Source organism: Manis javanica, chromosome 1 (assembly GCF_040802235.1).
Source record: "Manis javanica isolate MJ-LG chromosome 1, MJ_LKY, whole genome shotgun sequence".
Lineage (NCBI taxonomy): Eukaryota > Metazoa > Chordata > Mammalia > Pholidota > Manidae > Manis > Manis javanica.
Genome location: NC_133156.1, coordinates 217,198,413 through 217,216,745, shown reverse-complemented (window position 1 = coordinate 217,216,745; position 18,333 = coordinate 217,198,413). Strand labels below are relative to the sequence as shown.

At 33.3% G+C, this 18,333-nt stretch overlaps 1 protein-coding gene across 16 annotated transcripts in view; it reads left to right on the top strand.

Moving 5' to 3' along the window:
* The window catches only part of BIRC6 (baculoviral IAP repeat containing 6), a 268,324-nt gene that overhangs the window by 146,786 nt on the left and 103,205 nt on the right, over positions 1-18,333 (top strand). For all 16 annotated transcript variants that reach the window (XR_012121905.1, XR_012121902.1, XR_012121903.1 and 13 more), the window contains 10 exons: positions 317-573; positions 807-915; positions 2,332-2,553; positions 3,561-4,341; positions 5,749-5,892; positions 6,325-6,454; positions 10,729-10,860; positions 11,604-11,771; positions 12,852-13,025; positions 14,281-14,477. Coding sequence is in view for 13 of the 16 variants with exons in the window: in XM_073214568.1 (XP_073070669.1) it covers positions 317-573; positions 807-915; positions 2,332-2,553; positions 3,561-4,341; positions 5,749-5,892; positions 6,325-6,454; positions 10,729-10,860; positions 11,604-11,771; positions 12,852-13,025; positions 14,281-14,477 (2,314 nt within the window). In the remaining 3 variants the exon portion in view is untranslated. The remainder of the gene's footprint in view (positions 1-316; positions 574-806; positions 916-2,331; positions 2,554-3,560; positions 4,342-5,748; positions 5,893-6,324; positions 6,455-10,728; positions 10,861-11,603; positions 11,772-12,851; positions 13,026-14,280; positions 14,478-18,333) is intronic.

Below are 18,333 nucleotides of genomic sequence, written 5' to 3'. Positions count from 1 at the left end.
TATAATTTTACAAGTCTGTGATCTTATGCAGTTTATATTTGAACATATAAGCATATATATGTATATAATTAAAAAGAAAGTAAATAGTTCCTTAATGCTATTAGCACTTAAGTATTTTTATTATGGGGGAAACTCACTGTGTGTTTAATTCTTTACTGATATTATGGTATTCTAAACATATGTTTTTATTTATTTTACTTTATTTGTTCCCATTTATGAAACACAACATGCTGATCCTTAACAGTTTTGTTTTACTCTGAAATAATTTGAGCTATTCAACTTCATTATATAAGCTATTTTGTGTTGCGTATTTCAGTATTGGATGGTTACGGTTGTTGCATCATTGCCTTACTCACATAAGTGATCTGGAAGGAATGATGGCAAGTGCAGCCGCACCCACTGCCAATCTGCTACAGACTTGTGCTGCCTTATTGATGTCCCCGTACTGTGGAATGCATTCACCCAACATTGAAGTAGTGCTTGTAAAGATAGGACTGCAATCTACCAGAATTGGCCTGAAGCTTATAGACATTCTTCTGAGAAATTGTGCAGCATCAGGCAGTGATCCTACAGGTGATAATTAACTTTGATATTTGAATTTTTACTCTCCTTAAAGTAATGACAGTTGAACTATGTGATCTTCATGTTTTAATTTCCATTATGGCTTCATCATCTTTGGAGTTTGTTTTTTGTTGTTGGAATTTACAGAAGAATTATTTTTAATGAGTAATTTTCAATTAAATTGAGCAAATCTTCCCATCCCTTTGTTATTTAGCAAACCTTTTCTTTTGGTTCTTTGTTGCAAGATTTGAATAGCCCTTTACTTTTTGGAAGACTGAATGGACTCTCTTCTGACTCTACAATAGATATTCTTTACCAGCTTGGGACAACTCAGGATCCTGGAACAAAAGACAGGTACATGTGATCTCATTTTTCATTTATGAGCACACATACACAGTCACACAGTAGTAAATGTTACTTGTAATACTGTCTCACAGATCATTTCTTAAAAGTTAAGACTGTTGATTATATTGTACATTTTCCTGTATACTTTACATGATACAACTTCGAGAGAGATTTGTGAGCATTAAATATAAGTTTTTATATATTTGGACATATTTTAAGCAAATTTAAACAAATGGAATTCTTAGTCAATACTGCTTTTGAGGAACAGAATGGACTAAAACATTACATATTTTTTGTGAACCATGTTGTGATAGGATCTTTTTAAGTTGATGGTGTCATATAATGCTATCTATCTTAGGTAGTATTCACTAAATGTGTATTACTATAGGACTACTGTGTCTATATGAGTACTTGTATTATTTTGATAATGGTTAATTAATTGATTTCTTATTATTGATTACTTAAAATACTCATTGACAGCTCTTCATTAGACTCTCTACCATCTTTTTTTCTGCTTCCTACTACAAAATGAAACCACACCAAGTAAATAATATCTGCTATGATAAATAATGTCATACCAAGTACATAGATATTTCCTACCCAATGCAATTTAAAGAGCCTTATTCTTTAGTCCTTCTGGGTAGAAAGAGGGATTAAGCATTGTTATATACCTTCCTAACCATGTTTCTTTTACTGTGAAGTTAAGAATCTTATGGTAAAAACCAGAAATTTAAAAGCCAAAACAAACAAATGCAAACTTGACAACAGTTCTTATCCTATTTTCTGTTTTTTATACAGACTCCAAAGCATTACTGCTTTAAAAAGTGTTGCTCTCATTTATTGGTCCCCTATTCCAGAGTATTGAGGGTAGGGTAGCACTTGAAAAAGTACATGTATTGGGGCTCTATTCTATTGTCAGAATGAAGAAGGGTGAGTGGCTGCTACTGGTATTTAATGGTTGTAGGCCAGAGGTCTGAAACATCCTGTATAGCATGAGATTCTCCACAGTGAAGGATTAGCCTCAAATCACTGCCTCTAGGTTGTGTGGATTTCTTATAAAGTGAGAAAAAGTTTAGAGGTAATAGTTTGTTAATCAGTCTATCCTATAATTCTAGATCTTTATATACTTTGTTGTAAATGAGGTAAGAATTAATAAATGTTTATTTGCAGAATTATAGTTATGTTATTTCAGACAGTTTCATCAATTAAGATTGGTAAGGTTATAGGAAAACTAGAATTACTGTATTCTTGTTGTATATATAATTCCTTTTCTCTCCTGTTTTATATTAAAAAATTTTTAGAATAACTAAGAACAATTAGTATATTTATTCTCATAAATATATTGCTTACATGCAGTACTGATTTTTATCCATATTAAATATTAGTTGTGATATTGAGTTTTTGAATTCACTTTCTTCTTTTAAGAATTCAGGCCTTATTAAAATGGGTCACTGATTCTGCGAGAGTGGCTGCTATGAAGAGAAGTGGTGGGATGAGCTACATGCGCTCTAACTCTTCAGCAATAGAGTATGGTCTTCTAATGCCATCTCCTTCTCATTTGCACTGTGTAGCAGCAATTCTATGGCATAGTTATGAACTGCTTGTAGAGTATGATTTACCAGCACTGCTGGACCAAGAGCTCTTTGAGTAAGTACAGTTTATGAAATCCTTTTTTTTCTAGGCACTAGATCACTTTAGATTTTCAGTTGATGAAACAGTATTCTATATGCTTTTGGATAAAAATAATACTTTGAAAGTTGTAATTAAATATAATCAAGTATAATTTCAAAATCTTGTCATACAAATTTTAATTAATTTATCTTTGTGTTTTAAGAAGATACATTAGTGTTATTACCTGTTCTTCCCACCTAAAGTCAGAGTGTTTCATCTTTGTGCTATTATGGTTCGTAGTGTTTATATATATCTGCCAGGATTTTTTATCTTTAATGTACAGGAGATACAGGAGAAAGATAATTGCTCAAAATTTTGAAAGAGTTACCACTTTGTATAATTTTTTATAGTTATTTCTTTTTACTGCTTTCTAGGTACCTGTTAAATGATTGTTCTTTTGAAAAGTAGTTTTCACTTAGCCATATATTTTCACCATACTCAGCTAAGGTTTGCTGAACTTGCCCCTGATAACTGCTAAGTCTGTAGCAGGATATTATATTTATTTCAGAAGAGTTCCATGATTCATAAAAGGTTGGCTTTTTGTCCTCTAGTCTGTCATTTTCATATTTGACCCTACCAGTTCACATAATCCATGACTTATTAATAGCTTTTAATTTGCAAACAGGAATTTAAGCCATCAATTATGTCAAATTTAATCTAAACTTGTCTTTGGTATAATTTTTCATTGCTTATATGGTTTCTGAGGCCATGCAGAGAATGGTAGTATCATTTCAATACAGATCTCTTGGTCTTTTACTTATTTCACAAGTCTGATACTTCCAGGCTACCAAAATACTTAAATATTATACATATCACAAATAGCCTTCCTGAGACTTTATAATGTCATATTTAATAGCAAATAAAGTATTTAATCTTAGAGATTTTATAGAGGATAGATTGATTTCTAGTAGAAATATTTGAAACACTGAGGTCTTTCTAAATATATATATATATTGGTAACATGGTATCTTTTATTCCCCTAGGTTACTTTTTAATTGGTCCATGTCTCTACCGTGCAATATGGTTTTGAAGAAAGCTGTTGACAGTCTTCTTTGCTCAATGTGTCACATACACCCAAGTTATTTTTCTTTGCTTATGGGCTGGATGGGAATTACCCCTCCTCCAATGCAGTGTCACCACAGACTGTCCATGACAGATGACAGCAAAAAGCAGGATCTTAGTTCATCTTTAACAGATGATTCTAAAAATGCGCAAGCACCTCTTGCACTAACTGAATCACATTTGGCCACCCTTGCTTCCTCTTCGCAGTCTCCAGAAGCTACCAAACAATTATTGGACTCAGGTTTGCCTTCTCTTCTTGTGAGGAGTCTGGCTAGTTTCTGCTTTAGCCACATTTCTTACTCAGAAAGCGTTGCTCAGTCAATAGATAGTTCTCAGGATAAACTTAGGCGGCATCATGTTCCACAACAATGTAATAAGATGCCTATCACAGCAGACCTGGTTGCTCCTATTCTGAGGTTTTTGACAGAAGTTGGCAGCAGCCACATTATGAAAGACTGGCTTGGTGGGTCTGAAGTCAATCCACTGTGGACAGCACTTCTGTTTTTACTGTGTCACTCCGGGTCCACTTCTGGAGGGCATAATTTGGGTGCACAACAGACCAGTGCAAGATCAGCTTCACTTCCTTCAGCTGCTCCAACAGGATTGACTACTCAACAGAGGACAGCGATTGAGAATGCAACTGTGGCATTCTTTCTGCAGTGCATATCATGCCACCCTAATAATCAAAAACTGATGGCACAGGTAAGAGTAGAAAAACAGGCTTATGTTTTAGGCATCTTATTGTTTTAATACACTGTCCCATAGCGCTAGTGAAATTAATTAGTAAAGGGGCATGTATTAAGGCCAGTGATGGTAAAGTTTGGGTTTTGGGCACAGTTAAGGATCTGAATTTAAACCATAATTAAAGTACTAACACTTCCTTCTTCCTCCCCTCAACTGTCACATAAATCAAGGTTTTTTTTTTTGTTGAGCTAAGGGGCAAATTCATGGAAATTCTAGCTGTAGATCAAACAGTCCTCCTCCTTAAAAATTCCCTCAAATAGAAAGAATCAAGCCCAGAGGAACACGTAAGCTGCTGAAACAGGATTGAGCCCTTGAAGGTGGTTGTTGAGTGCCTCATCTGCACTGAGGCACTGCCTTTTGTTGTAGCTGGATTGCTACAACTGTTGGTTTGCTTCCCTACTGAAGCAGATGTTAAAGTAAGTTTCAGGGAGACTCCAGGTAAATCACATTAAAAATATGAATGGTGATTTTGTTGTATCAAATCCATGGGACCAAAAAATCTTGAAAGCTAGACATTTCAAGAATAATTCTAGTTGCTTTTTGCCAGATTCTGCTCTTATTTAGCTGTTGGAACCTTACTGACAGGTGATAGCAAAAATTGTTCAACATATAAGAGAGGAATAATAATACCTTCCTGAAAGATTTTTTTGAGAGGATTAAATAGTGGGATGTATATGAAGTAAAGAGTATAGAGTCTGTATGAGACATGGTGGACACTAAGAAATAAGAATCAACTTATTTTTTACTTCTTTATATGGTAATGTTTATTCAGGTCAAATTTTCTTAAGATATGGAAGGATAGCTATCCTAATTTTCAAGAAATAATGATTTAAATGTATTAAGAAAAATAGCAAGATACTTTATTGCCTCAAATAATTAATTATTGGGAAACTATATCTGCTTAATGTGCCTAATTAAAAGGAAATGCTTAATTGACCAATTTTAACCAATGCCATATATATGGGTATTTGAAAGTTTGGTTTGTGTCCCATTGCTTTCTGGCCTAATTATCACCTCTCAGCTTCTTGTGAAGGCTTTATGTTTTTAATATACTTTTTCCATGATTTTTATTGTGTTATAATCACAGTGATAATGACTAAAGTAAGTTGGTTATGCTGTGTATTTATTATGTGAGAACTCTGTAGTGGTAACTTTTCTTATCCATGGAAATATTTGTTGCACTTTTTTAACTTTTTAATATTTCTGTATTCATATATTTTAAGATGAAATAGTGTACTGTTTAATTGCTGATTTGATATATTCATATATACTTGGCAATCCACATTCTTAATTTTCTTTTTCTTTGCTAAATTACAGAGCTACAAATAAATACTGCATTTAACTTAAAATTTCTTGCCTATTTAGGTTCTCTGTGAACTATTTCAGACATCCCCTCAAAGAGGGAACCTTCCAACATCCGGGAACATTTCAGGTTTCATACGTAGATTATTTTTGCAGTTGATGCTGGAGGATGAGAAAGTGACTATGTTTCTTCAGTCTCCCTGTCCAGTAAGTATTTAACTGTTAAATTAAATCTTAATGATTAGCCATGTATACAGATATTTTATAATTTCATAGCAGAGCTTACAGTTATCTCTATATTCTAATTTCTAATAAAGCAAATTGAAACCTACAATGACCCTTATACTTAATGATAGGACTTAAACAATTTCTTTCAGATAGCCTCCTTGCTTAGAATAGCCTAATTATACCATATCATTAATAGTATAATTTGATTTAGAGGAAAGTGACAGAATATTAGGTATAATACTTCTGATACCAAAGTTAATCAGCATGGTTTTAAAGAAATACTTTTTTACTTACTTTTTTGTGTGTATTTTGAAATTTAATAAAAAATTGAATTTTCATTTTTTGAAATTGGTTCATAATGATACATATTTCTAAAAATTACTTCTTGATTTCTTTTGAATTAATTTTCAGCTATACAAAGGTAGAATCAATGCTACTAGCCATGTCATCCAGCATCCAATGTACGGAGCAGGCCATAAATTCCGTACACTTCATTTGCCAGTCTCAACAACATTATCAGAAGTTCTTGACAGAGTATCAGGCAAGTCAGATCTAAGTATTTATTTTTCTTTAACTTTATGTTAGATACATATGTGGAATTTTGTTATTTTTATAACTATTTTGTTGCATCCCCTCATTGAGCAACCCTTCAATGACTAGAAAAGGTCAAGATGTCTTTCATTTTGATGCATGAGTAAGAAGTCATGGGAGTGGACAAAATATACATTCCAGCAGCTATAAGTTCTTTTGGTGTGTAGGGTGTTACATTTAATAAAGACAGAATGTTTAATTGGAAATGTACACAAGCCTTGGGAAGCTGTTAGAATTTTCTCACAGTAAACCTTCTGGCTGTTTTATAGTAGATGATGTGCAGACTATTAGGTTGGATAACAGGATTCTAAATCATAAACAGTTACTAAACCTAGGAAAGAAATGAATGGTCAAGAGATGAAAATGAAGTAAGTAGAGTTGACTGATGATCTTATTGTTTATAATACTGAAGAAAGCAGAGAGAGCTTCTTACCTTGCTTTCTTGCCTGTATTTAAAAAGCTCTCTGATGATGGCTTTAAACAATGTACAGGTTATTAAAAGCAGTTTTTGATGGCAGAATGTAAATTGATTGTGGATAGTTTGAGTTTACTGTCTCTCAGAAATCCTAATCAGTGAATGAATTGAGTATCTGCTATATGGAAACAGAGTAATTTGTCCTAGGATGTTAGAGTGAGCAAGACACATATTCTGCCCCACAAAGCATTTATGATCTTAAGTATGTTGTCAGATTTAAAAATGAACTGCAAATGTTGGCATTCTCATGTAAATGTATGTTTCTATCTGTACACATTGGAAGGAGCACCTAAGTCTTTAAGCAACACTGACAACTAAAGGAAGTTAGGAGTATCTCAGACAAAAAGTCATGTTCATTTATCATTTGAAATACAGTTCTAAGCTTAGAATAAAAGACTAGTTCAAAGAGACCTGGGAGTTGTTAGATGGTAAGTTAAACCATGTGAATGGATGTGATCACTGAGAAAATAAGGTAGAAAAGATTCTTTTTCAGTTTTAGTCACTGCATCTACTTCTATCTTTTTACAAGTTAAATAATAAAATATTAGAATATCATTATAAATATATAAGTAACATTTTGCTAATTTGAAACGGCTACTTTATTTGTTACAACTAGACTTTTTTGAAAATTTGAGTTTACAGACTTTCCTCTAACATAGTCCCTTCTACATGATATGAAGAAAAAAATGAAAAATTAATTAGTTTTAATTAATTAACTGAAGGGAGAAGTGGGGAAGTATAGTCAAGTTCAGTTACTGATATTTCATACATTTAACTTGATAAAGGAAAACTAGATACTATACCAGAAAATAACTAGAAATGTAATTTTTGCTATACTTTAAAATAATGCTATTTTCTAATATGTGACATTCTGCCATTTAGAATATTTTATAAAACTTTATTACCTAAAAATTAAAAACTGAACTGATTGCTTTGGAAGAACACTACATCCTAGTAAAAAGTCCAGCAGAGTCATCTTGAGCATACATCAAAAACTTTCAAGTATTGAATTTAACCTCTATGTAGCAATGCCTTGGTTCTTTAAAGTATGTTTATGGTATCTAGCTATATTTTACAATTCATTTATATGTGCATATGTATTTTATCAACATGTATGAAAACATAATTCACAATTACTCAGTAATTTTACCCACTTCCTATAGCATTCTACTATATTACATTCGAATCATAAAGGTTATGTGTTGGTATTTTTGCTTTTACAAATTTCTGTTACTGTTTTTAGGCAATTTGATTATTATGTGTCTTCATGTTTTTTTATGATTTGGGTTTGTTCACTTTCTTGAATCTGGGGGTTTATAACTTTGGAAATTTTTTACATTTATTTTCTCAAATATTATACATTTATTAGGTCTCTTGAAGTTGTTCCTTAGCTCACTGGAGCTCCATTCTTTTTTTCCCCAACTTCTCCACCTCTTTTTAAAAATTTTCGATAATTTATATTTTATCTTCGAGTCCACTGATATGTTCCTCTGGAGTGTGTAGTCTGTTGGAAGTTCTGTTTAGTTCTTTTTTCTGTCTCCTTGTCCTTATTTAAAGTATACAAACATTCCTTTATCATCTTGAGCATACTGGTCTATTTATCTCGATTATTATTATTTTTTTCTCATTAGGGATCATATACTATTGGTTCTCTATTTGCCTGGAAAATGTTATTGGATGCCAGACAGTACAATTGTTAATATTTTTACTTTTTTGTGTGCTGGTCATTTTTGTATTCTAATAAATGTTTTTGGTTTTGTTCTGAGATGAAGCTATATTACTTGAAAACGAATTGTTGCTTTTAGGGCCAGCTTTTAATCCTTGTTAGGTAGGACCAGAGCAGCTTTTAATCTAGGGCAGAACTTATTGCAGTGATGAAAATTTTTAATAAATCTATACTTAGGTCTACAACTAATTTGGCCTCACTAATGAGGTAGTACCCTTCTGAGAACTCTGTTAGCAATTCATTAGATATTGATAATACTAGTTATTACAACCCTCTATTTAGACCCTGGGGTTGCTACTTTTGATAAGTGCTTTCCCTGACCTTAGGTGGTTATCATCATATATAATGCCCATCAATATTCACCAAAGACTCAAAAGGTACCCTCTGTACATCTCCGGAGCATGCACTCTGTGCAGATCTTTCCTCCCTGGCAATGTGACCTGTGAACTGCAGCCAACTGCCTTTGTCCTCATGGTCTCCCAGCTCTGTATCCTTATGTTGGGTGACACCTGGGTTGTGCTGAGCTGTAGCCTGGGAAATTCACCAGGCAATAAGCTGGAGCAGTCCTAGGGCTCACCTCATTTGTTTCTACTCACCCAGGCTTCACTGTCCTGCCTTCCTGATTCCTAGTGTCTGAAAACTATTATTCCATATATTTTCCAAAAAATTTTTAGTTATTTCTGGTAGGAGAGTAAGTGTAGTTTGTTGTTTTATTTTGCCCAGAAGCAGTATCTAAACCAGAACAATGTTAAACAGAAAGATGAGAAAAATTTTTGTTAGTAATAAACTTTCAATGTTTGAATGGCATTTATTGAAATAACACTATGTAAGTTCCTATCATCTAATGACCTTTACATGTTTTCCTGATTATTCTATAAATAAATAGTGTTTATTATTTAAACATTTCTTTCTGACTTCTGTAACTATTTTTGCCATTTTGGGTTGCTTCATTGTTTCTGTAAGGAAGTAAAATGTATTGTTGGATTATGTGTTTATTGTTTGTAGTACAAAATTTCTAAATTTCATAACAACAGGAACTGTCTAAAGGCAATCTGCAGTTAGGAAGAAGCTCCAAAAATTGAGATGACTGGGCTATTTTCAGATACTCAAAGAAAGCTACAAAATCGATAATATAAAAGATATTTCATTATTTTATTATTTTACCTGTTTTAACATGGTAAGAAAGCATTGGATCATAATTGTGTTAAGTTAAAAAAGTGAAAAAAAGAAACTGTATCAGCCATATCCCCTTAGTGAAAACCATTCCTGGTATCAAAACAGTTTATTCAGCTTTTTGGATTTCTTAATTGCTAAATCAGATCACTTTATGGTCACCCATGTATTTCATGATTTTTTATAGCATGCCATATTCCAAAATGATGAAGGAAAATGTTAGAGAGTAATAATTATGAAAATCCTTAGTATTCTTAAAATACTAGTAAAACATATTACTTTTTTATCAAAGATTCCTAACTAAATAACAGTAACAAAATAAGAAATCTGTGTTACTAAAATTTGTTCCTATATTTCCATTTGTAAAATAAGGAGAAGGCTAATGTAATGCTTTACGATGACTCCTGAGCTTGAATTGTGTATTTGCAATTTGCAGGTTGCATCAGCCTTGCTAAGGCTGTTTCCTTACTTTGAAAATAATATTCTTTCCAATATGTGTATTATGAGAACCAGATTGGATGTTGGTGGCAAGCACATTAAACTGTGCCTAAAATAAACTTTTCATGGTAATCATTTTTCATTGCCACTAGAGATGGTACTATTGTAATTTGTAATATTTTCCAGAGATTGGAATTTAAGTATACTAGCTTAACAACAGTGGTGAATCTCTGTTGTTGGTATCAGCAGTGATTGAATATCAGGCTTTTACCTCATAACATTTCTTCTAAATCCATTTACATTGCCTCCATATTAGTGACAGTGTAATCTTGTGTAATCTTCATCTGAAATATTTATTACTTCTCTTCTTGATTTTGAAAAGCAAAGTATTTTAGGTAATATTTTCTTGCAGATACACCGAGTATCACTGCCAAACTAATTAGTGAACAAAAAGATGACAAGGAAAAGAAAAACCATGAAGAGAAAGAAAAAGTGAAGGCAGAAAATGGATTTCAGGACAATTACAGTGTTGTTGTTGCTTCAGGTATGCTTCAGGTGTTTTCTTACATTGATTTTGTTTCAGTTTCTGTAAGATACAATATGTATAGGAACTTCATGCAATAAAAAGTATTAATGGAAGAAGCTGACTTGTAGTGGTGTTAATACTAAATGCAAAAATGTTACACCAGAAATCCATTGCTCTTTGGCAGCAGATTTATTAATCTTATTTTATGTCCACAGCTTACTTTCATCAGACATTGAATATGTGTGAACAGGTTAGATATTCTGTTAAGATTGACAATGTATGGAGATTTATTAGGTGTAGAAAGAAGACAGAATGGCCAAGATAACTTATCATTTTGGAGGATATATTTCTTGACATAGGTGAGATGATTTTACTTCAAAAGAGAAGGCTTAGTCTACATTACCTTACTCCTCAATAGGAGATTTCTGTATTGGTATAATTTATCCTATCTCAAAAAAAATTAAGAACACAGGATTTCCTATACATATTTGCATGAAACTGCTTTGTAGAAATAGATGATCATCTATCTCAGAGGTTATAGAAGTTAGCACTAGTTTTTATTTTCTTGGAAAATAGTTACAAATGCAAAGCCAAAGTTAGTGGTGTGTCATGAGGGTCACACAGAATTGGGAGATCAGATATAGATTAGAAGAAACATTTCTCTTTTGTTGATAGTTAGGAATATGGTACTTTATTAAATACAGAAATACCATTTTACTTTATTAGTGTGTTGGCTATATAGAATTCTCTGGTTCTTTCAGGGCTGAAATCCCAATCTAAGCGTGCTGTGTCAGCTACACCACCTCGCCCTCCATCCAGGAGAGGGAGAACCATGCCTGATAAAATAGGAAGTACTTCTTCTGGAGCAGAGGCTGCCAACAAAATAATTACTGTCCCAGTGTTTCACCTGTTCCATAAACTCTTGGCTGGTAATGTTCACAATAAGAAAAAACTTAAGAAGTTTTAATAATTTTACAACTATCTAATTCTATAATCACTAGAATCAACCATAATCTATAATCTATAATCTACAATCTATGAACACTTGTAATCAACTAAACTCTATAATCACTAGAATCATGTTTAATGAGATCAATGAGTTAGTGAGGCTTTGTCCGTACACTTCCCTCCAAGAATAGAACAAAAAAGGGAGTAACCTTGTGCATATCCTTTTTAACAGTATAATGTTGCATTTTTATGCTTTATTTGCTTCCTAAATTTTGCTGTCAATGTGCCTTAAAATTATCAGTAAAATGAATGTTTTAAAGGGTTCATAACAAGTTATATAGGAAGCAGTGTGAGGCAAATTTTGAAGAACTAGTTCTAGCAGTAGATTCTTAGATGTATAATTGAGCAGTTTTTCTCCCCAGCTAAAATGTATTTTTTGACCCAGTATACTTTGCATTGGCAAAGGTATACCTATTTTATATCCACTTTTGTACTGTATTATTATAATGAAATTGCCAAGTAACTTTGAATGGATTTTACTTCTTAGCTTTATTTTGTCCATTTATAGCAGAGGTCAGCAAACTATGGCTAGTGAACTGGATGCTGCTTTTTATAAAAAAGTTTTCTTGGAATACAGTAATGCCTGTTTACTAATATATTGTCTATTGGTGTTCTCATGCTATGGTGGTAGAGTTAGTAGTTTAAGTAAAGACCTTATAGCCCCCATAGCTTAAAATATATACTTTCTGGCCTTCTACAGAAAGACTATGCCAACCCCAGGCTTATGGAAATGTTTTGCTTTGTTTCTGTTTTCTATGGCTCAGAAGATCTTGGTGGGATTTGGTTAACAATTAACACATTCTATTGACATTGTTCATATGTGTCAGAAATAGGTTTTCGTGTACATCCCGTGTGCTGATTTTAACTTGTTTTAAAATTGGTATCATAATGAAACTCTTACCTGTAATTAAGTAGAAATAGTAAGTAATTGAAAAAAATCAAGCCAAGTAAATGTCTCCCCATTGGACTCCAGGTTTAAAACTTAGTTATGTTGTTTTTAGGTCAGCCATTACCAGCTGAAATGACGCTTGCACAGCTTTTAACTCTTCTGTATGACCGGAAGCTTCCTCAGGGTTACCGTTCAGTAGATCTGACTGTTAAGTTGGGATCTAGAGTTATCACAGACCCAAGTCTATCAAAAACAGATTCTTTTAAAAGATTACACCCTGAAAAAGGTATGTGTAAGATTGATATTCCTTTAAAATTAACTGTCTATAATCTGAGGAAGCAGGAATTTCTGTAGCTGATGATTTCATTTACTTTTTTTTTTATTATGTGAACTTAATGAGATATTTTCTTTATGACTGAGTTACTTGTAATAAAAAAATACCTATTATTTCTGTTGGAAATTCATCTTAATGCACTCTTATAGTAACACTTATTTTATGAACACATGTACTTTGATTTCTAATATTGTTTCTGCCATGTAAATTGGTTATCATTTTATAATAAAGTGAGAACCCAATTTGGAATTTCTAATTTACTGATAATTTATAGTCGGTGGTATTTCAAGCTCTTAAACTTTTTGTCTTCAAACAGAAGTGGAACTGTTCATTTTTTTGCCTTATTTTTACTTATATATTCCATTAAGTATTTCTAAATGGACATTTTTATTGCCTTTTTAAAAAATGGATATAACAAAATTTGTTTCCCAATTATTGAAACAATCTGATTTTTTCTCATTTTTCACCACTTTCAGTGCTATTTAAGCAAAGATTTTCATAATGTCACTATGGCATCATCTTATTTTAACTTCAATTTTTCTCGTGGTTAAGGTTCCATATTTTATTATTAGCCCCTTACATTCTTCTGTAAAGTTTTAGTACATTTCCTTTGCTTAATTTTTTAAATGTTACAGTGGTCTGGTTTTGTGTGAACAAACTACCCTTTTGGTTTTCTCTTATGAGTAATTCAAAGTTAAACCAATACGGTATGATTTTTAGTTTTCAGTAAAGGAAGTCTATGTCAGTATTCAGTTTTTCCTAATTGTTCTTTTGAGCATAATGTACATATATTTGCTTTGAGTTCTCTGAGGACTGACTTATTTTAGCTTAGAATATATCTTACATCTATGCTCTAAAGGACATTGCTTCCCAAACTTCAATATTCTTATAAATTACTTACAGAACATTGTTAAAATGCAGAGGCTTATTCATTAGGTCTTGTGTGGAACCTGAGATTCCACATTTAAAAAGTATTCAGCTCATGCCAGTACTATTGATCCATGACCATATTTTGAGTAATTAGAGTATAGGAAGCAATATCAGAAGTTAATTTAATGAATGTTGTAGCATCTAGTCTCAACAACTATATGTGAATAGCTTAAAGATGTGTATGCCTTTTGTTGAGTTGGCAATATCTGCTAAGTAAATGAAAGAGTATTATATAAATAGATCCTTTCTTACCTGTTATTTGTGTATATTGTTCTAGATCATGGAGACTTACTTGGTGGCTGTCTAGAAGATGAAGCTCTCACTCCAAGTGATGAATGTATGGATGGGATATTGGATGAATCTTTACTTGAAACTTGTCCCATTCAGTCACCATTACAAGTTTTTGCAGGAATGGGTGGACTGGCTCTCATTGCAGAAAGACTACCCATGCTATATCCAGAAGTAATTCAACAAGTAAGATAAGATTCCTAATTGAATATATCATTCACTGGTAAAGCACTTCCTTCTTTTTTTGCTAGTTTTTTAAACTTCCTTGTATAAACCTTTGCAAGTATTCTTACCCTTACAGCTTTTGAGCATTGTATAAATTTCTCACAGGTAGCCTAACAGAGCTTTGTGAGAATTAGTTGGTGGGAAAGAAATGTTGGAGACTGAATTTATTTGCCAAATTCATTACACTGGTGTATGTACCTTGATTTTTATGGTTGTCATGCTGTTGTAACAGTTTTGTTTTTCTGCTTCTTAGGTGTGATGTTAATTAAGAATATTGCTGGAAGTATGAGAGTAAAATACTATTGTATATTGTGACACAAATGCATTATGTCTTTTTGCTTAATTTCTATCCCTATTTTAGGTACTTTTAAAAACATAGTATTTTGACCTCTTTACCTGTTTGTTAATGTTGCTGTTATTGATGTATGTTCTTGTAATGTTGTCTCATTAATGATGGGGGATTGTGGTGCGTGAAGAGTTGTAAATACAAAGTACTTTATGTTTGTTGAATGAAGTAGAGGAATTAATCTCTCTAATTTCATGTACTTAGTATAAATACGCCTGCATTAATTTCCTGGGGCTGCTGTAACAAAGTACCACAAACTGAGTGGCTTAAAACAATGGAAATTTATTCTCTTATAGTTCAAGGGGCTGTAAGTCTGAAATCAAGGTGTTACCAGTGCTGTGCTCCCTGTGAAGGCTCTAGGGAAGAACCCTTCCCTGCCTATTCTTAGCTTCTGGTGGTTGCTAGCCATTCTTGGCTTTCATTGGCCTGTAGCTGCATCACTCCTCTTTCTGTCTGTATAATCACAAGGCATCTTCCTTGTGCGCATCTGTGTGTTTCTCTATCTCCCTCTCCATAAAACATCAGTCATTGAATTTAGGCTCCACCCTAATCCAACATGACCTCAATTTAACTTGATTACATCTGCAAAGACCCTATTTCCAAAATAAAGTTACATTCTCACGTTCTGGAGGTTAGGACTTGAGCATACCTTTGGGGGATACAATTCAGCCCACAACACCTGTTCAGTAAATGGTCATTGCTTACCTGCTGCTCTGCAGAAAGCTTGATGTGTTTTTGTTTTAAGGTGATACAACCATGATATTAAGTGATTGACAAAAGTATGAATAAAGTTTTACTTCTTTCTGAAAAAAGTAATGATGTAGTCAAAAGTTTGAAACAGAAAAGACCCCCAACATTCTCAAGATTATTGTTGCTCACTGAAGATGATTTTTCTAACTCAGTATTCAGTATGGTTTATTAGATTGATTGGTACCTGGAAGTGGGGTGGTGCTGTAATAAGTACATAAAAACGTGGAAGTTATTTTAAGTTGGGTAGTTGGCCAAGTGTGGAAGAATTTTGAAGAGCAGGATTACTAGAAAACTTAGATTGCCCTGAATGGACTGTTAGTACAAATAGGGATGGTAGGACCTCTGCCAGTGAGGGCTCAGAAGGAAGTAAGGATCACAGTAGAGAAAACCTGTATCATCTTAGAGAATACCCGTGTTGTTATTAGCAGACTGTTAGTAGAAGTATGGATGTTAAAAATGCTCATGGTTAGGCTTAAAGAGAAATGAGGAACATGTATCAGAGACTGAAGAACAGGCGATCCTTGCCACTTACTGGCAGAAACCTTAGCTCATTTATGTCCTGAATGTGCAAAGCAGTACTTAAAAGTGATGATCTTGGATGTTTAGCTCAGATTTCTAAGCAGAGAGTGAATGTGCCAATTTTTTCTTGCTGCTTACAGTAAAATGTGAAAACAGAGGGAGAAATGAAGGGAAAACTCTTAAGCAACAAGCAGCCAGCACTTGACAGTTTGGGAAATTCTAAGCCCTATCCACATTCTGAAAGATATAAAAAAAAATTAAAGAGTCAATATCAGACAAGCATAGTCTGGAGAAGAAGCCAAGGATATGGCTATTCAGCCTTTGCTAGTGCTTCAGAAAACTAGAAATTCATGAGTATTCAGTCACACAGAGGGCTAAATGAAGAGATTAGGCATATTACTTGTGGATCCTCTCAGCCATTTAAGCAGATGCCAGGGTAGAGAAAGTGTGTGACAGTGGTAGCAGAGTCAAAGGAGATGTGATGATGGAAGCAGAGGTCTGAATGTAGTAGCCAAAAGCCAAGGAATGTGGGCAGCCTCTTGAAGCTAGAAAAGGCAAGGAACTGGTATTCCCTGAGATTCTCCGGAAGGAACATCTTTGAGTTTTAGAATCTGTAGCTTTGATTCTAGTCCCTTAAGACCCATTTTGGATTTTTGACTTTTGGATCTTTAGGATAATGAATTTGCTGTTTTTAAGCCACCAAGTTTGTGGTAATATGTTGTTACAACAGCAATAGGACATGGATACAGATTTTGATCTGTAATGTCTTGTGATATCTTTGATTTTGCTGCCAAGGTAATAATACCAGCCTTCTAGAATAGGGAATTTCTGATATCTCAAATTAAGAAAATTGTTAGATGGATTTAACAACAAATTCGACAATACTATTGAAAAATTAGTGAACTGGAAGATGTATCAAAAGAAGACATCCAAATTGAAGCATATGAAGTATAAGAACTAAAGAGAATGTAAGAGCTGTATGGATATATATTTAGCTAGAAGTGAAAAATTCTAATATGAATTTGTAGTTGCAGAAAAAGAGTGGATTAAAACAGGGACAGAAATAATACTGAATGTAAGAATATTTCCAAAATTGATGTAAAACCTAAATCCCAAAAGTCAAGAAGCTCTGTAAACCCCAAACAGAATATTCATGGCTAGGAACATCATGGTAAACTACTTAAAATGAAAGACAAAGAGAAAATCTTAAACCCAACCAAAAAGGAATGAATTACTTTCAAAATAGCAACAATAACACTGACAATTAACCTTTCAACAGAAACCTTGGGAGCCAGGGAATTACATCTTTAAAGTGCTAGAAGGAAAAAAAAAAAAAACTCTTCCATCCTAGAATTCAATACCCAGTGAAGAAAACCATGTACAATTCTTTACCACCATCACCCCTTCCATAAAAGATAAATCAGTAATAGCAGAAAAACAGGTATGGGATTAAGTCTCCTATGTATATAATTATAAATTCTGGACAAAATATTTTTAAAAATTATTTAAAGGCTCTGGAGAAGGACCAGCTATTGAAGAGGATTTAAATACAGAATGAATGGAACTATACTGGGTGAAATTAGCATCTGTACAACTTTTCTCCTGAGGTTACTCATCAGTCTGTGTGGGTGAGACAATTCCAGCAAAAGTGACAATGTTATTGGCCCGTGGAGTTGAATTTTTCCTTACTGGCTGGAAATTGAACAGGGAGGAATTCAAAAAGAATAGAGGCACATATGGGAACTCCAAATTCTGCACATGAATTCCTGCGAAGTCATAGCTGGCTTCTGAATTAAGAATACATAGGAGTCTTGAGGGCAAGCAAGAGTTGGAAGACAGACAGAGCTGTGCAGAGGTTTCAGCTTCTCTTCATTATAGAGAAGACAAAATTTATAATTTCAGTCCTGCCAAGTTAGAAGTAGAAATCCTGGACTTTTCCATTGGAATTGCAACTGAGTCACACATTAAAGAGTAAAAACAATATCCCAGTAAAGAGATTCACTTGAGAAATAAAAGCAAAATCAAAATAGACTCTCCTAATAAATTACAAAGCCTCAGTAAGTTCAGGGTGACCCACCAGTAATTTAACTATCTGCTAAAACAGAATGAAACACACTCCAGAGGAAGGTTATAGAATTAAGTTATTGTATCTTATAATCAATGATCAGTATATAGGAAGAAAAATTACTAGACATGCAAAGA